This window comes from Ipomoea triloba, chromosome 10 (assembly GCF_003576645.1).
Source record: "Ipomoea triloba cultivar NCNSP0323 chromosome 10, ASM357664v1".
Classification (NCBI taxonomy): Eukaryota; Viridiplantae; Streptophyta; class Magnoliopsida; order Solanales; family Convolvulaceae; genus Ipomoea; species Ipomoea triloba.
In genome coordinates this window covers 23,388,096-23,406,955 of record NC_044925.1, presented here as the reverse complement: position 1 = coordinate 23,406,955, position 18,860 = coordinate 23,388,096, and the positions used below count along the sequence as shown (strand labels likewise).

The following is an 18,860-nucleotide window of genomic DNA, read 5'->3' as shown; positions in this document are numbered from 1 at the left end:
GTTGGGTTGTTGGGCTGTTCCAATTCCCAAGACCCCCAACTGCATCTTCATCATTAAATTAGCTAATTAAAATATAGAAGCTAAAAATGAAAAGCTAAAAATATAGTTGAATGTCGATGCGGCCATTGATAAGGATAGAGCAAAGATGGGTTTTGGATGCGTAATTCGCGATAGCTCCGGAGCATTCGTGGCAGCAAGAGGAATGGCAACTTCACACCAAGAGAGGCAGAAGCTGTAGCGGTGCGTGAGGCCGGCCTTGAGCTGGATCAAAGAACTCCGATGGGATAATGTCCATGTTGAGACTGATGCGTTGAAGGTGGTTCAAAGCTTGCCTCATAATATGGGAGACTCAGCCTTCAATTTGATTATTGGTGATATTAAAAACCTATTCACTACTTTTTCTCATGTGTTTTTAGCTTTTACTAAACGATCAGCGAATCGAGCTGCTCACACTATTGCTAAGCAGTCCGTTTCTATGTCTGGTTGTTCGGAGTGGTTTTCCAACCCTCCATCCTATCTTTGTAATGTGTTATCTGCTGACGTTGATTAATATATCCTACTTGTGTTGGTTTCATAAAATAAAAAATAAAAAAAATGTATCTTTCATGGTCCACACAATAATTTGCCTTGTTTAGTGATTATTTAAATTGATTTCACTAATAATTTATTAATTATTTTGTATAGATATAACTAATCCATTTTTATGAACAGATACTACATTGTAACCGAGTCAGTAGAACTAAAAAAAAAAAAAAAAAAAAAACTAATCCATTTTAAAATGAATACTGTACTTCTCACAAAAAATTATGTAACTAAATAATTAGTGTTTTTATCTTTTGACCCTTAAAAAATTATATTAAGCTGGGGTATAAAGTTTAGTTCTGAAATTGGTATAAAATCAGAAGTTGATTCCCAGAAATACAAAAGATTAGACAGACAACAGTTCATCATGCATTCAACCCTACAACTAGCTAAACATTGAGACTGCTATTTTTAGTTTTTGTTATTCCCCTCTATTTTACCTGACATTTAGAAAACTAGAGCTAATAGGGGTAGAGAAAAACACCCACCCACATGTGTCCTCTAAATATGAATTACAATCTAGCTAGCTAGGCAACTACAAATTTAACTTACTTTACAATGGGGGGCTGGGCCAACTGCTGCAGTTGGTGGACAATGTGCGACATTCTGGGCCGCATGGATGGTACATGTTGTGTGCAAGAGTATACGAGGTCGACTACTTTCTGAACTACTCCAACTTCGGGAATTTGTGAAGAGGAAGACGAGGATATAAGAGGATCCAAGAGCTCCACATAGCGGTGAGCTTGAACCAGAGGTGTAGCCCACTCGAATATACTTTGCCAACCGACTGAGTCAACAGCTTGTGCTGGCCTGCGTCCGCTGACAATTTCAAGCAAGAGTACTCCAAAGCTATAGACATCGCTCTTTGTAGTAAGCTCGTTTCTATAAACAAATTCTGGAGCAAGATATCCATATGTCCCGCCTGCCATGACCCTCCTCTCATGCATTACTTCCCATGGAACAAATTTAGAGAGACCAACACCCATGAGATGAGCACCAAAGTCCTCATCAAGGAGCACATTACTTGCACGAATATCTCGATGCACTACTTGTGGCTTCACCTTGTCATGGAGGAACCTATTGAATTGCAATTTATGAAATAAATAAGACAGGCTTATGGGGAGCTAGACAAAGAAGCTATGGCAAAGAATACTTGTTAAATCAATCCTTGATAACCACCAGAACTAGAGGAAAAAAGAATGGTTTATCACATAGAAAGAACTAGAGAAGGCTCATTGCAAGATAGTAGGAGATACAAGTTAACTTTATGTTATAGTTGAGGCCATCACAATGAATTTGTTAAAAAATCTACAACTTCAAGGTTCTTGGAAATAATATCAAAATTGGGGAGGCAAAAGAAATGATAGACATTGAAGTATTTTTTTTTTTGTTAGACCACGAGGTGTCCTGAGCAGGCCCTAACTATAGGAGACACCTTTAAGCCTATACCATACTTAGACTAATCCATGTTCACACCGGCCCGGCCCAATTAAGGGGCAAAGTGCTGGTCAGATTGGGTTTTTTCATACGAGAGGGGATTTGAACTCCCGACCTCTCTTAAGAGATGAGAGTGCACGGCCACTCACGCCAAACAAGCTGGTTTAGACATTGAAGTATAGTCTCTTGGTGAAAGTTTGAACATTATCTTCTATTTATTAGGTTTCTTCTGAATTTTGTTATGTTGCAAATATGACCCCTAAACAAAGGAGAAAAGTACTTACGCAATTCCTTGAGCAAGAGTTGTGGCAATTTTCATCCTCATGGTCCAGTCCAAACACCTGCCCCCTCTAGGAATATGGTGCAGCCATCTATCCAAGGGTCCATTTGCTACAAATTCGTACACTATGTAGCGATCACTATGATGGTAACAGCATCCCTTGATTGCAACAAGGTTTGGATGATGAAGTCTTGCCACCCTTCCAATTTCAGAATAGAACTCCTTTTTTCTCTGAAACCCAGACCTTTTCAGCCTTTTAACAGCCACCCTTGATCCATCAGGTAAAACTCCACTATACGTACCGCCTGTTTTGGCATCCCCAATGAGACGATTTCCTTCACTGAAATTCTTTGTAATAGACTTTATTTCCTCACGGGTAAAGATTTTCCATGATGGAGGAACTAATGCTAATGCTGCACGTGATCTCTTACGTCTTTTACTTCGTTTATAGATGAGAAGCCATATTACAACAGCCATAGTACTGCAGAGGATTAAACCACTCACAACAGCAAGAATAATCAGATATTCCCTGTGACAGCGCATATTGTGACATTTGCTCCCTGACATTCCACAAGTATGAAAGTTAGTACCAAGCACCACATACAAAAGTTGGAACTTATAATGACAATTCAGCAAAGATGCTGCCACACATAATCATAACAAGAACAAAGAAATGAACTCTAAAATTTGTATTTCAATTTATAAAGTAATAGATATAAAACAAGAGTTCAAATCATATAGTTATAAGTAATAGTAATGCAGTTAACAAGATTGTATATTGCACTATCTGAATGATAAATCCATCTTCTTAAACAAATGCAAACCACCACAATTTATAAATTAAGCATACCAGCATTAACCATGCATATGAATGCATGAGACACATTGCATCTCTCAGCTATGAGTACTGAAGTTCCATTTGTCACTAGTGTGCAGATGTCCACCGCACTATCAATGTTGCATGTGAAATTCTGGCAACTTGAGTTGTTAGTCACCTTAGGACTGAGATTCACATTCCAATTAGATGTGCCATCAGACCATTTCCAACCCAGACCACCAGTGTTATTGCTGCTCCTTCCTCCAACCCAGCATCCCTTTGTGACTTCAACACAAAGCTTCTGAACAAAAGTAAGTTCTTCCAGGGATGTTATAGCTGCTAGTGTTCCTCCAGAATTTGTGCAGTTAGTCTCAGAGTCATCCCATGAGTCTGAGTTTGAAATATACTTGTAACACTTTGTCCCACTTGGGCCACTAGACCAACCAGGATCACATGATTCTATATGCAAAAAGAACAGTCTTTTCAGAATGAGCTAGGCAAATGGATAGAATACATACCCTTAAACAATTGTAATATAATTTTCAGGCACATCAAATATTTAATCCCAATGAGAGAAATATTTGAAGATATTAAACACAAAAGTTACTCCACAGCTTTTTGGTGCCATATCCTCTCGCAGACAATCAAGACTAGAATGTTGTCAGAGAAAAAGGCATTCACTATCCATTCTGGTTTTCAGAAAAATTGCACCTACAGTTGTGACAAAAGGGGCCTATTCCAGCACATTGGATTCCTCAAATGTTTGAATTAAATTTTATTAATAATTCCTTGTTGTAAAGATAAGAAATTTGCTATGCTTTCCAAAGAAAAACATTATTTAAAAGGTATATTGATTGTTGAGCATTGTGGCTTATATCCTATATAAGACCTATCATCACCAAAGCCCTGGAGTTAGTAATGTACACCACTTGAAGACAAATTTTAATCAATTCTTGCTCAAATTGTCCTCACACAACTGCACATCTATCAAGACTCTTGCTTCAGCTATCAGATGTGTTGGTATTTTGTAATTATGTATTTGTGTTCTTATTTGCTTGAAGACTATTTGTATTTTGTATTTGGCATTTTGGTTGTCGTTGAGAATTCGAAGAAATTTGAAGTATTTTAAGATTAAAAACTTAATATTTTGAATTTTTCTTTACATAAATATTAAGAATTGTACTAGTTTAACTAGAGGTTGACCGAGGGTGGAGATTTTCCTGTCCCAGAAAATTCCCTGCAGGGATGGGGATGGGAAAGATTTCCATTCTCTGGCAGGAACTGGGCGGTGTTTGGGGACAGGTAGTGTACTCCCTGCCCCACCCTGTTACCATCCCTATTCTCCATAAGCACATATATCAGAAACAGAGAAAGAAGCAATATAAACAGATAACTTGATTCCCTTAGAATCTTTCCCATACTTTCTTTAACCATTCCACTCACTTGCATACACAAAGATAATATTTTGTTAAACTTAAATCGCTTTGTGTCACAGACACAATCAAGTTCTCAAATTATCTCAACAAGCAGCAGAAAATAAAATTTTGTAGCACTCAAAATAAATAAATAAATAAAAATCTTACCTTTAACTTGAGCTAGGTTTTGAGAGGAGTTAGAAACCTGAAAAAGGGAAACTTATGATAAGTAAAACTGAAAAATCCTCTAAAATTACTTCAATTACACATCGAACCTAACGTACATACACAAAAGTATACCCTTTTTCCCCAATTTCACTGCAAAATTAAAAACAAAAACAAAAAGAAAGAGTAAGAAATTGAACAGTGAACGAGTATGGCATTGACTCACAGAGTATGAAGCCCCGGATCGAAGCAGAAAGCAGGAGATTGCGAGGAGCAGAGAGAGCAGGAAACAGTTGAGCATTTCGGAGAGCAGAAAAGAAGAAAATGGGGGTTAGGGTTTTGTGATTAGCTTCAGAATTTCACATTTCAAGGTTGAGTCTATTGGTAGGAAGACTTTGGTAGGTCTTTTGCGTTCTGACAAGGGTAGTTATTTCTCAACTCCCCTTGTCTCCTCATTCAACTGTTTCTTCTCTCCCTTTTTCCTCCTATTTTCTTTATATTATAAATTATAAATTATCATTATATATATATTTTTAGAACAAGAGTCAAATAGTCAAATAATTATTATTTTTAATTTTTAATACTAGTCAAATAATTATTAAACTATACACAAAAATATAATTTAATTAGTTATTCAATCCAAAAATTGTAATTTATTTTTTAAATAATTTAATTCCTACAATTAAATCAAAAGTAGTATGTACTTTCATTTCCTATACCAATACACACACACACTGTTGGTTCTTTGTTGTCATGACGATCAATCTTTGAAATTTTAATTTTATAAAAAAATTATTTTAACAACATTAACACTTGGTCTCTCGCCATAAACAAAGGAGTTGATTTTTTCTTTTCTTTTATTTTATTTAAAATTATTAAAATGAATTTATTTAAAGTTTAATTATCACGTCATAACGAATTTGGCTTGTTTAATAAGATAATTGTATTTTTTTTATTTGGATAACAGAATTCTATTTTTATGTGTAGTTCAATACTTCAATGCATATTTTGACTCATTATATTTTTTAGCTAACAAAATCAAAATTAAAAATCAACTCTACTTTAGTGTTATATCTTATAAGATTTTATATATATTATTTTGAGAATGTGAGAATTTACTCTCTCTAAATTCTTACAAGACCCCCTAATAGCACCAATCAATATATATATTCTTTCATAAGCCCAAGTCAAGGTAGAATAATTTCTATATATTTTTCTGTATTGTGATTGAAAGTTGAAACCAGGGAGCTGAATACTAGAATGAGGTCATGTTAGCAATAGTCAATGAAAGCGGGAGGAAACTGGTTAGACTTTATCGATAAAGAATATGACATAATAATAAACAAACAAACAAATAAATAAATAAATAAATAATAGCCCCAATAAACCCTCGAATTATTTATAAAAAAAATCTTTATTACACTCCCAAATTTATAATTAAAAAAAACTTTATATTACATGTTATTGCTGCATGTTATGTTATCATGACTTTCAGGTATAATTTTCGTTGTATACGTTGATGACTTGATGCCATTTGAAAATCACGTCAACAGAACTTGTACTTTTATTTAATTTTATTTAAATAAATTAAAATAGTCTATATAGCATTTATGCATATAAAGAAAATTACACATGAAAGTCATGTCAACGTATATAATTTGTAAGAACATGTACTCCGTAATCTATAAGTAAAATAAATGTTCTAATTGCACTTGTTTAAGTGTTTGAGAGTTGATATAAATTTTTTTATAGTTCAATAATGTAACCGACTTTTTTTAAATAGTTGAAAATTTTATTCTACTAATTTTTTTTATATAAAAAATTAACAAACCAAATTAATAAATGAGGCAGTGGCGCTGTATAATAATAACAATATTATTATTATTATTATTATAATAGACTATATAGAAGTTGAAATTCAACTAATGAAATATAACCGTTCACACTATGAAATACTAGTATTCAAATCCCAAATGTCGTGTTTAGACCACTAGCTAAGATGGTGATATTTAAGTCATGCATGAATTAAAAAAAATATTTAAACCGTAAACAATTGATATCTAAATTATGATCGAATTACAAAAGCTCATATTCATGTGCTGCTTAATCCATTGAAGCTATGATTTGCATAAGGTTTGGGTGGGTGATAAGTGAATAAGTGATGAGAATATAACTGTTATCATATTGTGGTTTAAGTATGTAGTCCGTCTGTGAGGGGATTTTTGTGGACCGTTCCTTTCTTGCTGCCTTTGTGCTAAGCCTAAACCCTCGGCGTTTGAGAGGACAAATGCAAGGCGGATGCGGTGGAGGTTTGGGAAGTTTTGAGTTGGATCAAGCTAAGGGGTTATAGGTGGAGGGTGTGTTGATGTGATGGAAATGGACGCACAATAAGTGATGTATATTATTCGTGGTGATTATGGGAATGGTGTGTTAAGTTTGAATGTATGAATGTATCGTGTAGTGGATGCATGGTGTTAAAGAAATTGCAGGTACGATTGCTAGTTTGAATTTTTCTTTTGTTAAGTGGTATGTGAATCATGTTATGTTGGAAAAATAGCACTAAAATGGCATTTTAAGTGGCCATTTTGTGGTATAAATATATGTAGGGTCCACATCCGATTTGGGTCGGGTCAAAGTGGATTCGGATTCTTCGTAGTGAGACGAAGAGATCGATATATTATACGCTCAAAATGGATAATGGGTGAATGAGAAATTGGTTCTCAAAGTAGACCCATTTGAGATGGAATTTTAAGTGAGGAAAAGCTTATTAGCTTTGTCCCACATTGGTTGGGAATGAAGATTTGCCCCACTATAAATACAAGAGCCTTTTTAAGGCTAATTGACTTGTATGGCATAGAGGCTCTCTCTCGCGCGTAGGGGGGGTTGTGCAAATCAAATCCCAAAATGAGTTCGGAAAGGCTTGAACTTGTGTGTGCGGGCACGAATGTCGTTCGGAAAAGTGGCCTTGCGGGCATAAGTTATGCCAAAATTCCGAACGAGTTTTCCACCTTGAACTGACCTCGAGAGGTAGTTCGACATCAAATGCCAAAATTCCGAACGAGTTTTCCACCTCGAACTGACCTCGAGAGGTAGTTCAACGTCAAATGAGCTAACCTCGAGAGGTAGTTCGACGTCTCGAAGCTCAGCGGAATCGACCTCTCGAAGGTCGTGCGATGTCGCGCGGCCCGGGCTGGCGCGCGCGTCCAATGTCTCGCTACCGGCATGATGTCTCGAAGCTTGCACTTCTCGACGTCTCGCGGCACGGCGATGTCTCGATGGTTCACAGTCTGAACCATGTCTCGCACTGCGACTCCAGTAACCCTCGAACGCGACGTTTCACCTACTGTGTCCGTTCAGAAATGACTCTTGATATTACGGAATTAATTTGATTAATTCTAATCATTATTTTCAGAGTTATTTCGTGAATAATGGACTTAGTAGTGGGTGTAAATGTGTGCTAATGACAGAATTAAGTATTCTGCTAGTGGGAGGAGGTTACAAATGGATTATCAATGCCATGATTAATGCTATGATCCATTTCCTCCACTATATATTCGTTGTGAGCAGCAGGTTTGGAACACACCAAGAACACACTGCAATACACTGCTTTCTCCTCAAAACTCTGCTCACATTTCCTTCTAGCCACCTGCGTTGAACCCACGTTCCTAGTTCGCCGGATCCAAGTTCGTGTGCTCGAACGATTGGATCGTAGTACGTTTTATCCTGGGAAACCTAGACCGCAACGCTCCAGCACCCCGGGAGGCGGTAAATAAGGTTTTAAGGAGAGTGGCAACACGACTCGTGCTTCCAACCACCCGAGATCGTCCGGATTTCATCCTCAACCGTAGTTCAGGTTTTCAACCTTTTTGTAGGTTGTGATATTTCCTGTAATATTATCCTTCGTGGATAATTTTTTGTTTGTATTTCCGTTATTTCCTTGTATTTTCGAGATCAACCTTGTAACATGTTACTCATACGTTGGCTAGCTAGAGAGGTACGTTCTATGTTAGGCTGTATAGAGTGGATTAATGCTCAGCCCTCTTTTCTTGATCATGTGTTGAGTTTGCATTCTTATGAATTATATTAGCTTTAGTTTTGTTTTTTTTTTAATAAAAAAAAAACTCATATTTATGTAAAAATGGTAAGCCCTTGAAAATATTTTGGAAAACTTCAAACTTCAAAGCCAATAAAATGATCCTAAAAATAAAACACTCTAAAATCCCCTTCCAGCCACATATATGGTCCTTTAGAGTGTTTATAACAGCATTTCTAATGAAAGAGAAAAAGGGAGAAAGGGAGAGAATATTTCAAAAAAAAAAAAAAGGATTAGAGGGGAGAAAGAAGGGGGAGGAAGATATTCTCCCCAGGGCGCTCACTACTCTCGTGTGACATGTGGCACTCACGAAGAGATGATTCAATCACAACGTTCCAACCACTCACAAAATTTCAACCACTCTAATTCAAATTTTCATTAAGGTAAAATGCTTTTAATTACAACATTTAAAATGCTTTTTTTTTTTAAACGAAACATTTAAAATGTTTATTTAGAACTATTATGTCATTAATATTTTATATACTTTTTATATTTACTTTATTATTTTAATTTCAATCTCTCAATAAATATTATTTTCTAAATAAAAACTTCTTTCCACAATAATAGTTACTTTTTTTTTAACAATACTAGTTACTTTAACCTCACCGTTATGCTCCCATAATTTCACAGTTTTTTTTCCTCCAAAAAATCTACAACTCCTGAAAAAACAGTTAGATTTTAAATCACCTTTCTGAATTTTATATTATAATTTTTTTTCAATAGAAAAACGACCAAATTAGTCGTGAAACTTTTAGCCAAAGTGCAATCAAGCTCCCCAACAAAAACAGATATATTGAGCTTCGTTCCTCCATAGCCGCAGGATCAGGCAGCTTTTTTCTTTTCCCGCCAGAACTAGTTCGAATTCTCGGCCTTACGCCCTGGAACCGGTACCAATCCCACAGGATCTTCGCAAAGACTGAATCTCCAGAAAGAGTGTATCTGTTGCAGCTTGGAATCAGAATCAAAGACTTTCAGGCTAGTTCCGGCAGGAAATTTGCTGGCTTTCACGGTAAGAACCAAGTATTTCGCTCATGATCAGTGCATTTTAATCCAAATCCTTTTTCTGCATTCTTTCCTCGCCCCGAATTTTCTGGCTAACTGAAAAGTCCATATTGCCTATAAGGTGCTTGATGTATTGCTTAAGTATATATAACTATGCTTTTATTTAGCCACACATTAATTTGACATAGAAGTATACAGTTTTCACTAAAATAAATGCCAGTTAAGGGAAAAAGTATGTCATGAAACATTGCGAAGTATAATGGACTTCACAATAGCATCACCACCAAAAATGTGTTTGTGATGAAAATAAATGTCATAAAAAATATTGTCACTACTTTACCAACATTTTTACAGCATATATAGCTATATGCAAACAGCTCAGCTCTAACCAATAAACCATGGTTTGGAAATTGGGATAAGTTTACTCGTATTTTTTGGTTTTGGTTATCTATTATAGAGATTGGTGAAAATTTTCAGGTAGCAGTATACAACTTTGCAGGAATTTGATCAGTTCAGTTGAACAAGTATAGAATTCCAGAGTTTACTTCTCATTGAAATTTCATATTGTCTTGTTTGTAATTATTTTCTAAAAACTTTAAATTCCAGAGTTTACTTCTCATTGAAATTTCATATTGTCTTTTTTTTTTTTTTTTTTAAATTATTTTCTAAAAACTTTAACAGGACAGAAAAATTCCTCCATCATTAGAATTAGTCTAAAAAGTAGCCTGTAAAAAAGTTGAGTCTTGATTATCCATAGTGTAAAGTTTGTGGAGGAATTTTATAGTGTATATGTAACATTTCATGGAGGAATTTTGACAATTTTGTTGTAGAATTCTCTCCCTAGAAGTTTGTGGAGAAAATGTGGAGTTCTCTGGTCAAAGTTCATGGCCCCTTTCTACAAATGAGAGTCTACATTTATACAAGTACATCGTTTCAGAATTTACTTCTCACTATAATTGCCTTATTTATTTACTTATTTTATTTTTATACAGGTTTAGGAGAACTTTAGCTCTGACTTGCTTATCCTTAAGCCCTATGAAGCTTGTAAGTCTCTCCCCTCTCAAAAACTTGTTTCATTGTTCATTCCTGCTGGGCGTAGAATTACTCTTATTCTGTTCATTTATGGATTCAACTTGTGTGCAGACATGTTTAAGCAAGGGTCAGGGTTATCATTTCCCACCATGCCACATTCTCAATATTTGCGGTTTCCAGGTGTTATTTGATTGCCCTTTGGACCTTTCAGCTCTTTCAGTCTTTTCTCCACTGCCAACTGATCCACCTTCCTTGCTTGATAGACAAATTGTACCACAGACTGGAAAATGTCTTGATGCCACTAGTTTAATACATTCAGAACCATGGTATAAAACTGTTGAAAGGTTGAACCTTTTCAATACATCTTTCATAGATGTTGTGTTGATCACAAGTCCAATGGGCCTGCTAGGGTTACCATATCTTACTCGTGACAAAGACTTTTCCGCGAAGGTAATTAAAATTGAACTTGTCACTTAGTTAACATTTCAGTTTTCCCTATGGTCCGGCTTATTGAAAATAGTGTGATGTGTTATGTTATCAGATATATGCAACAGAAGCTGCTGCTAGACTTGGTCAGCTAATAATGGAGGACCTTGTCGCTATCCATATGGAGTTGAGGCAATTCTATGGAGCCCAAGAGTCTGCTTTCCCAGAATGGGTGAATTGGGAAAAACTTGAGTTGCTTCCCTTGGAACTGAAGGAGATTGTTTTGGGCAAACATGGGATAGATCTTGGTGGGTGGATGCCATTGTACAGGTAATAGTATGATATTTGCCTAACAGCAAAATTCTATTTATTCTTCACCTCTTTTCCACAGTGACATGAATTTTTCTTACTCTTTATAATTTGATTGGAATTTGTTGTACATATTTGATATATATATATTTTTTCACTTTTTGGTTATTTTCATCCAAGTTTTTCATGTGCGTTCTCCTATGCCCAAATATTCTAGTTTCTATGTCTAATTACAGTATTTATTATTATTATTTTCACTTTTTCCCTCACAATTTTTTTTAAAGAAAAGAATTGGGTGACCCGTGACCCCGTACCCATTAGCCGAACTGCTGGTATTTATGCTTGAGGAGTTGAGGATCTAAAACCTAAATCTTTTCAGTGCAGCAGAAGTCAAGAGTTGCATACAGAAGGTTCAGTCTCTTAAATATGCCGAAGAAACCTTCTATAGTGGCACCTTAAGCTTAAAAGCATTAAGTTCTGGTTTAGAGATTGGTGCTTGTAATTGGACCATTGTCAGTCCAAAAGGAAGCATCACATATCTTTCAGGATCTGTCTTTGCATCAGCAACTGCAATGAGTTTTGATTATTTTTCTCTTCAAAAAAGTGATATATTGTTATACTCTGGCTATGCACCTTCGGATGTTGACAATGTGGATGGTGACAACAGTAGATGTACGCCCCCTTGTAATGATTTCTCCAATTCAAGGTACCTCCTGCGGGCTACGGGATGTTTATGTGTATGTCAGACACACATACACACAGCCTGATTCATGCAGATGTATAGCATTTTTATGATTTGTGCTGTAATTACTGTTTCTCCCTCCACTCCAATATTCACTGGAGGGATAACTAAAATTTCCTTAAATTTGGACAAACTTGTGCAGTGGCAGTGATTTTTCTTTGGAAGTGACAGCCAAATACTTGCTTGATTCTAGTGAGTACACAGAAGAGATGGAGAAAATAGATTTTCTATGTTCATGTGTTTTGGACTCTGTTAATGCTGGAGGATCAGTCCTTATTCCCATTGGACGACCGGGTATTATGTTGCAGCTACTGGAGAATGTAGGACTTCTCTTAGAATCTTCAAATTTGAAGGTATGTTTCTAACAGAGGCATTTATTCATAAATGCCAACAGTTTTTTAGATGGATACTGATGTCTAGCATATCAGAAGGGTCAGAAAGTAGGCTGCTTACTGTAATTTACTTTTTCACTGCAATGCTGCCCTGGGCCTTTTTAAATGTTTTCTATTAAATGGAGATGTGAAACTGAAGAATTAGCCTTTTGCTATAAATTTTACTAAGATTAGGCCATTGAATTGCACTCCTTTGAGAGAATATTGGCTCAGTCTTGTAGTATTATTTCTTAGCCTAATACTAAATTCAAATTTCAGATCTTGTTTCCTTTAAATCTAATGATTTTGAATTTGATACTTTTCATTCTTCTTTAGGTTCCCATATTTTTCATTTCTTCTGTAGCTAAAGAGTTATTGGCCTTTTCAAATGTCATACCAGAATGGTTGTGCAAGCAAAAACAAGACAGGGTATGCTATTTAAGTGCTTATCTGATTAAAATTGTCTTAATGTCCCTTTTCTAGGGAATAATACTTGAGGCTAACTTTCCACTTATATGGGTCCTGTAGTTATATGCCGGGGAATCTCTATTTTCCCATGTTGAGCTGTTGAATGGCAAAAGGCTCCAGCTGTTTCCCGCAATTCATTCTCCAGAGTTATTGTAAGATAAATTCTTCCTGTGTAGTGGACAACTTGTAATTATATGCATTAGCTTGAATGTATTTTGGGGAAATGTTACTGTATTGGAGTATGTGATTAGGACCTGTGACTCATATGTTTCAGTAAAACTTCTATTGTTTCACCATCTATCAGCATTATTAACTTTATGACTAATGTTCTGTGCATAGAACAAGTTGGCAGGAACCTTGTATAATATTTTGTCCGCATTGGAGTCTGCGATTAGGACCTGTTGTTCATTTGCTTCGCCGCTGGTGTGCAGATCCAAACTCATTGCTTGTTATGGAGGTGCTTTCCTGTCTGCAGTTTACTCCATAATTAATAAACTCATAATATGCTGATTATTACATTTGAACATTTCCAGGAAGGAGCTGATGCCAATTTGTCTTTTTTGCCTTTCAAGCCAATGGCAATGAAGGTCCTGCAGTGCACATTTCTTTCTGGAATAAAGTAAGGTATCTCTCTCTTGTGAATATCTACCTGTGATTTGAGTACATACTGTGTATCGAGCTCTAAGCTCTTTCATTTGGCACCTTCTAACTGGTGTTCTATATTTATACCTTTTTGTAGTCTAAAGAAAGCTCCATATTTACTGAAAGCCCTGCAACCAAAGCACGTTCTGGTAATCTTGTGAACATGATTTCGTTTGTTATACATCAAAAGTGCACTGCTAGATACTAATGACTATTATCTCATGATTTCTCTAATAATTTTTGTTGCTTTATTCAGCTTCCTGAAACTTTGAGATCACATTTTAGCCATTTGAACCACACATATTCATTTAGCTATTTCTCTGAAAAGGAGGCTCTGGTTATACCCAAGCTGAAGCAGGGTTCAGATCTACATCTTGGTGTCGACCTGGTTTCGCGGTTACTCCATTGCACAAAGCCCATGCAAGAAGACAAGGAAATCGCAAGATTAAAGGGAGAGTTGGTCATAGATAGGGGGAAGTATCAGTTGGTCATTGGAAATGATCAAATAATATCGACGAAAACTAGGCCAGTGGTCTATTGGGGCAAGACCAACCCAGACTTGCTTGTGGCCGCATTACAGAAGATGGGAATCAAAGCAACCATAGAACAAGCAGGACCGGAGAGTGCTTCCACAATACATGTCTCGGAGCCTAATGAAGCGTTGATTGAAGTTACAGCAGAAAGAACTGTGATCTTCACCGCTGATGAGAATTTTGCCTCACGGATATCTGAGTCTGTTTGTAGCATTTTAGATGGCATTTGAGGGATCGGAGTTGTTTTCATCGCACATCTGCCCTATATTCAAGATTAGACACATTCACCCAGAACCACAACTGCATCTCAGTTGGTTGACCAATTCAAAATAAGGTTAATTACCTATTCTGCTAGCAATCACAGTGCCCGAGTTCAAACTTTACCAAGAAGAGTGGTATGAATTTGTCTCGTACCAAAACTTGTTACTCAGGGTTGAAAACTATTTAGAATTTAGGAATACACTATGATGTGAGAGAATATTTATATTTAAATTTAATATTTATATTTAAATTGAAATTAGATTCAGGGTTTTCACTATTATATTTGATAATTATAGTTGCAAGGATAGCCAGAAATTACACCCCTAAAGGCTAAAACTCATACCCCAACCTACTAACATAAGAAAACCAATTACTTAATAATATTATGACACGTAGTCATCAAAAATGAAAAGGATCCATGCAGTACAGTGATTTGCTTAAATTACCAAAGCACTAGCACTAGCCAGTGAAAGACTGAAAGGGAAGTGTGAACTGATCAAGAAGTGCAGTTACAGGCGCAGCTAGTCTAGGCTCATATGCAAACCCATGCAACTCATTTCCACACCCAGCGCCGCCTTGATCTCCATATCCGCCGCCGCCAAAGGTCGAATCTTGATGAACGAAAGGGCAAGGAGGGACCCACACCCACCTCTTTCTACCGAAATCAAACAGGAGAGCCTTGTCGGAATTCTTGATCATAATCACCACGAACTCCCCGTGCCCTACGCAGTTGAATCCCTGCGCGTTCTCAATTTCCGCGAACTGCGCGTACAGCTGTTGCGGCATCCTCTCGATCTCCGCCCACGTTGTCCCGCAATCCTGTAGGCCCCACAGGCGCAGGCTTCGGGGGACGTTCAGGTTGCTCTTCTCCACGGCGGCCACCATGATCAGCCGCCCGCCGCTCTCCACCAAGTTTGGGGAGCGGAGGAATCGTCGCATCGGGGCTTGGATTTTGCACCAGGTGTTCGACGAAATGTCGTAGGAGAGGACGCTGAAAGGGCTGTAATTCATGCAGTAAAATCTCCCCTCTGAGTACACCATCTCCCCCGATTCGAAGCTGCAGAGCCTCGGGAGAGAGGAGGTTGTGCCCCATATGGAGTAGAACCCATTCGCGTCGATGTGGAAGCTCTCTGTGGTTAGATTCTTGACGGCGTAAGGGGATATCAAGTCGTCACCGGCCACTGCCAAATCTATAGAGGAGTCTGTAATGTTTAGTCCAATGGAAGGGTAGAGCCTAGGCCTTAGAGTTGGGGGAATTGGGATTAAAGACCCAACAAGGGGATTGGATAAAAGGATGTTCTTTGAGCCAGCCTCCTCAGAAACCCAACCAATCAGGCCACCGGAGGAAGTGGCCGGAGAAAACCCCGGTGGGATTAAAGGGAATGAAAGGCGGTACCATGTAAGCGTGTGGGGATCAAACAGGTACCCTTCATACACTGCTCTATTATCATATCCACTGCTACTAGTACTGTTGTTGCTCCTATAAATGTAGCTTTTCAAGCTCTTATGCTTGAAGAATATGAACCAGTGGCAATGTGGGGATACCTGGAGATACAATTCAAGAAAGGTGGTGGAGAAGAGAAGGCTATACCATCTCTTGCAGACTGATCTAGCCCGGAAAAAAGCCGGTGGGGGAAGGAAGGCAATGATCCTATCTATCAGCCTCTGAGGGAGCCTACTCCAAATTCTACTATCCATCCATGGGGTGGACATGGGGTTTGTGGTCCCACACATGTTCATTACTGTAGTGGTGGGAAAGCCATATGGAAAGGGCATCCCAATTGTGGAATGAAAAGCTTCCATTTTGGTGCTGTTTTGGAAAGTTAAGAATTAAGCACAAAGGTTTCTACTTTGGAGGCAGAAGAGAGGGCAAGAAAGAAGTGGCAAAAGGGAAAGTTAAGGTTTGCTAGCTTTTAACAAAGATAACTGCAGATAGATAGATCTCACTAAAATAATGGAGGTTTCCCAATTTCAGTGCATAAAAAAACATTCAAGAGAGGGGCTATTATATTGTTAAGGAAATGGAGGCAAGAGGGATAGTTTCACCAAAGAGGAAGAAACCAGAAAAGAGTAGGCTGGCAGAAAGGTGTGTTCTTTTTGCTTCACTTGTCTTCTTTTACTCTTTGGTTGCTTCTTTTGAAGAGAGGACCAATGCTTATATAGGAAGAAAATCATTTTATTTTCTTGCTTTCTTTATGCATTATTCTCTATTTTTTCTGAAGTAAAAACTGTACAAGTCTTCCCTGCCCTCTTGATTGATCCATCTATCATTTCAGTGTTTTCTTGTCAAACACCAGACTTAAGGACATCAACAGATAGACGCACAACACACTCATGTACATACTTAAACATAAAACAACACTATAGTTCTTAGTATGACCAATATAATCTTGTAAGCTAAGTATATATATAGACAGACATCTTGAAGCTTATTTGTTCTATGATGTTTTTTGATGTCTTCTTTCATTGTTTTTAAATACTAAAACCCTCTTTTCCAATTGCATTTTAAATAGGTTGGTTCTAGTTAGTTTGCTCCGATCCTTAGGTTGCTGTGAATTGAAGGTATCAATACAATAATTATTGTTCTTTAACTTTGATCAGAGTCGCACTTTCAGTGTTAGCTTATTAGCATGGGGAATACGCAAATTTTATTTTTTATCATGGATCTGCAAAAGCTGAGGGACTGGAAAGGTAAAAAGAGAATGGATTCATGTAATCATTAGTGTTTTGTGGTTAAAATATTTTGTTTATATATTAATTAAATTATCTAAAAACATGGTTACAAAACCCTAATAATTATTAAAAACTTTTTTTCTTTTCAGCTTAAGGCTGTCATAACTCATAAATTGTTTGTTTGTTTGTTTGTTTGTTTTTGTTTGTTTGTTTTTTTTTTTTTTTGTTTTTGTTTTTAAGAAGAAAATCTAATCACTCACCTTACATTAATGCTAACAGAAAAGTAATATACTAGAGAGCTTTATCACCTTAATGAGAAAGTAAGTAATTTTCTTAATTGTTCAAACTCCACATGCATATAACCCTCTCTTCCACCTGATAACAAAAAAAATCTTACTATTGAGGTTGCTTAGCTTAGCTCTTATTTAAACCTTCTAACTTACTATTTTCAACTATCGAGTAATGATATTAATTCTCTTCCCAGCAGGACTCTCTTGGGTGTTGTTTAGTTTAGTTTGGTTATGTTATGCTAGGGAATTGAAGCAAATCTGAGTGAGAAAAGCAGGCCAGGAGCATAAGAAGAGATGGAGGGCCCCAAAGACAGAGAAAGTGCAATGTGTTGTTCGATCATGTCAATCTCTTTATTATGATTATTATTGCAGTGAGCTGAGGTGAGGGTTTCCACCCCCCACATAAATGGAAAAAGTTGTGCTCACCACTTTTAGAATTTGTGTTTTCCTTCAAGAAATCTCCTTTTAATGACAAAGCATTACTGCTCAGATTTGGAAATTGTGTATTCCTTCAAGAAACCCCTCTCCAATCCTCTCCATCTACCCTCTCCAACTTGCATTCTATTCTCAAATCTCACTTAAACTTGCTTTTCATTTTCAGACACTACATAATGATGATCATGATGAAGGGCTTAGAGTTGAAAGATATGTTGTGATCCAACTTATTGGTTTGTCTTTAGTTTAAGTATATTTAATTGAGTCATGAGGAGTTGATTGGATCGTACTATACATTTATCATGTATTCAAATTGAAAATTATTATTACAACGTGATGAGATCTACCGCATAATTAAGTGAGAGATAATTTTATCTTGACAATAATTGAATTCAGAACTCTTATTACTTCATAATATAACCCATTGTCTGTGCTAATTACATCATAATATGATTAGAATATTAACTCTTAACAAGATACGAATTAACTTTTTTCACACCACAGCCAACAATTCAGTTTTTGCTTATACATGAATCTTCTTAAGCCACTAGTCCTACTATCTTAGACGGGAATTTTGGACTCAAATGTGCAATGAACTCCTTGGATTAGGTATCACGACTAGTAATATAATATCCTAATTCCTAACTACGGACTAGTAATATCCTATCAATATGTATTAAAGAGAAGTACATCATCCCCATTTCATCTAAGTATCAAGAATGAGAAGATTTCTCATTTCATCTCGTGATTCCTCCAGCAACCGAGTACCCAGCACTCATTTTTCAATTTCATATGATATGTGTTTTTTTAAACAATATGATATGAGTTTTTATTTGTATATATGTATTTGATTTTCTATGGGTAGGAGAGTTAGGGTTTAGTAGCTA

General features: G+C 36.6%; 3 protein-coding genes across 5 annotated transcripts; 1 reads left to right on the top strand and 2 right to left on the bottom strand.

The window, feature by feature from the left end:
* Positions 1 to 856: 856 nt before the first annotated feature.
* LOC116033478 (C-type lectin receptor-like tyrosine-protein kinase At1g52310) lies at positions 857 to 5,125 on the bottom strand. The gene is made up of 5 exons (XM_031276219.1): positions 4,923 to 5,125; positions 4,700 to 4,736; positions 3,150 to 3,575; positions 2,304 to 2,859; positions 857 to 1,659 (listed from the first exon to the last, which is right to left on the bottom strand). The coding sequence occupies exons 1-5, from the start codon at positions 4,995 to 4,997 to the stop codon at positions 1,131 to 1,133; spliced, it is 1,623 nt and encodes a 540-aa protein (XP_031132079.1). The 5' UTR covers positions 4,998 to 5,125; the 3' UTR covers positions 857 to 1,130.
* Positions 5,126 to 9,508: 4,383 nt separating this feature from the next.
* LOC116031831 (integrator complex subunit 9 homolog) lies at positions 9,509 to 14,834 on the top strand. Of its 3 annotated transcripts, XM_031274144.1 has the most exons (13): positions 9,511 to 9,798; positions 10,784 to 10,835; positions 10,935 to 11,003; positions 11,087 to 11,273; positions 11,365 to 11,579; positions 11,938 to 12,264; positions 12,443 to 12,653; positions 13,008 to 13,100; positions 13,200 to 13,291; positions 13,479 to 13,596; positions 13,673 to 13,758; positions 13,879 to 13,930; positions 14,038 to 14,834. In XM_031274144.1, the coding sequence occupies exons 4-13, from the start codon at positions 11,220 to 11,222 to the stop codon at positions 14,542 to 14,544; spliced, it is 1,755 nt and encodes a 584-aa protein (XP_031130004.1). In that variant the 5' UTR covers positions 9,511 to 9,798; positions 10,784 to 10,835; positions 10,935 to 11,003; positions 11,087 to 11,219; the 3' UTR covers positions 14,545 to 14,834. The 3 variants fall into 3 exon arrangements, with proteins under 3 accessions (XP_031130003.1, XP_031130002.1, XP_031130004.1); XM_031274143.1 differs by having other exon boundaries at positions 9,509 to 9,798; positions 10,935 to 11,273; positions 14,110 to 14,834; XM_031274142.1 differs by having other exon boundaries at positions 9,510 to 9,798; positions 10,935 to 11,273.
* A 200-nt stretch (positions 14,835 to 15,034) lies between these two features.
* On the bottom strand, positions 15,035 to 16,378 carry LOC116033333 (protein UNUSUAL FLORAL ORGANS). The gene has a single exon (XM_031276085.1). It carries the CDS (start codon positions 16,376 to 16,378, stop codon positions 15,035 to 15,037), a length of 1,344 nt encoding a protein of 447 aa, XP_031131945.1.
* Between the last annotated feature and the right edge of the window lie 2,482 nt (positions 16,379 to 18,860).

Bases quoted from the DNA above. Each gene is read 5' to 3' on its own strand.
- LOC116033478 (XM_031276219.1), bottom strand. From the start codon at position 4,997: ATGCTCAACTGTTTCCTGCTCTCTCTGCTCCTCGCAATCTCCTGCTTT. The intron at 4,737-4,922 runs GTGAGTCAATGC...TCCCTTTTTCAG, and splicing joins GATCCGGGGCTTCATACTCT to GTTTCTAACTCCTCTCAAAA. The intron at 1,660-2,303 runs GTAAGTACTTTT...GCAATTCAATAG, and splicing joins ACTCTTGCTCAAGGAATTGC to GTTCCTCCATGACAAGGTGA.
- LOC116031831 (XM_031274142.1), top strand. The intron at 13,292-13,478 runs GTAAGATAAATT...TTCTGTGCATAG, and splicing joins ATTCATTCTCCAGAGTTATT to AACAAGTTGGCAGGAACCTT. The intron at 13,931-14,037 runs GTAATCTTGTGA...TGCTTTATTCAG, and splicing joins TGCAACCAAAGCACGTTCTG to CTTCCTGAAACTTTGAGATC.
- LOC116033333 (XM_031276085.1), bottom strand. From the start codon at position 16,378: ATGGAAGCTTTTCATTCCACAATTGGGATGCCCTTTCCATATGGCTTT.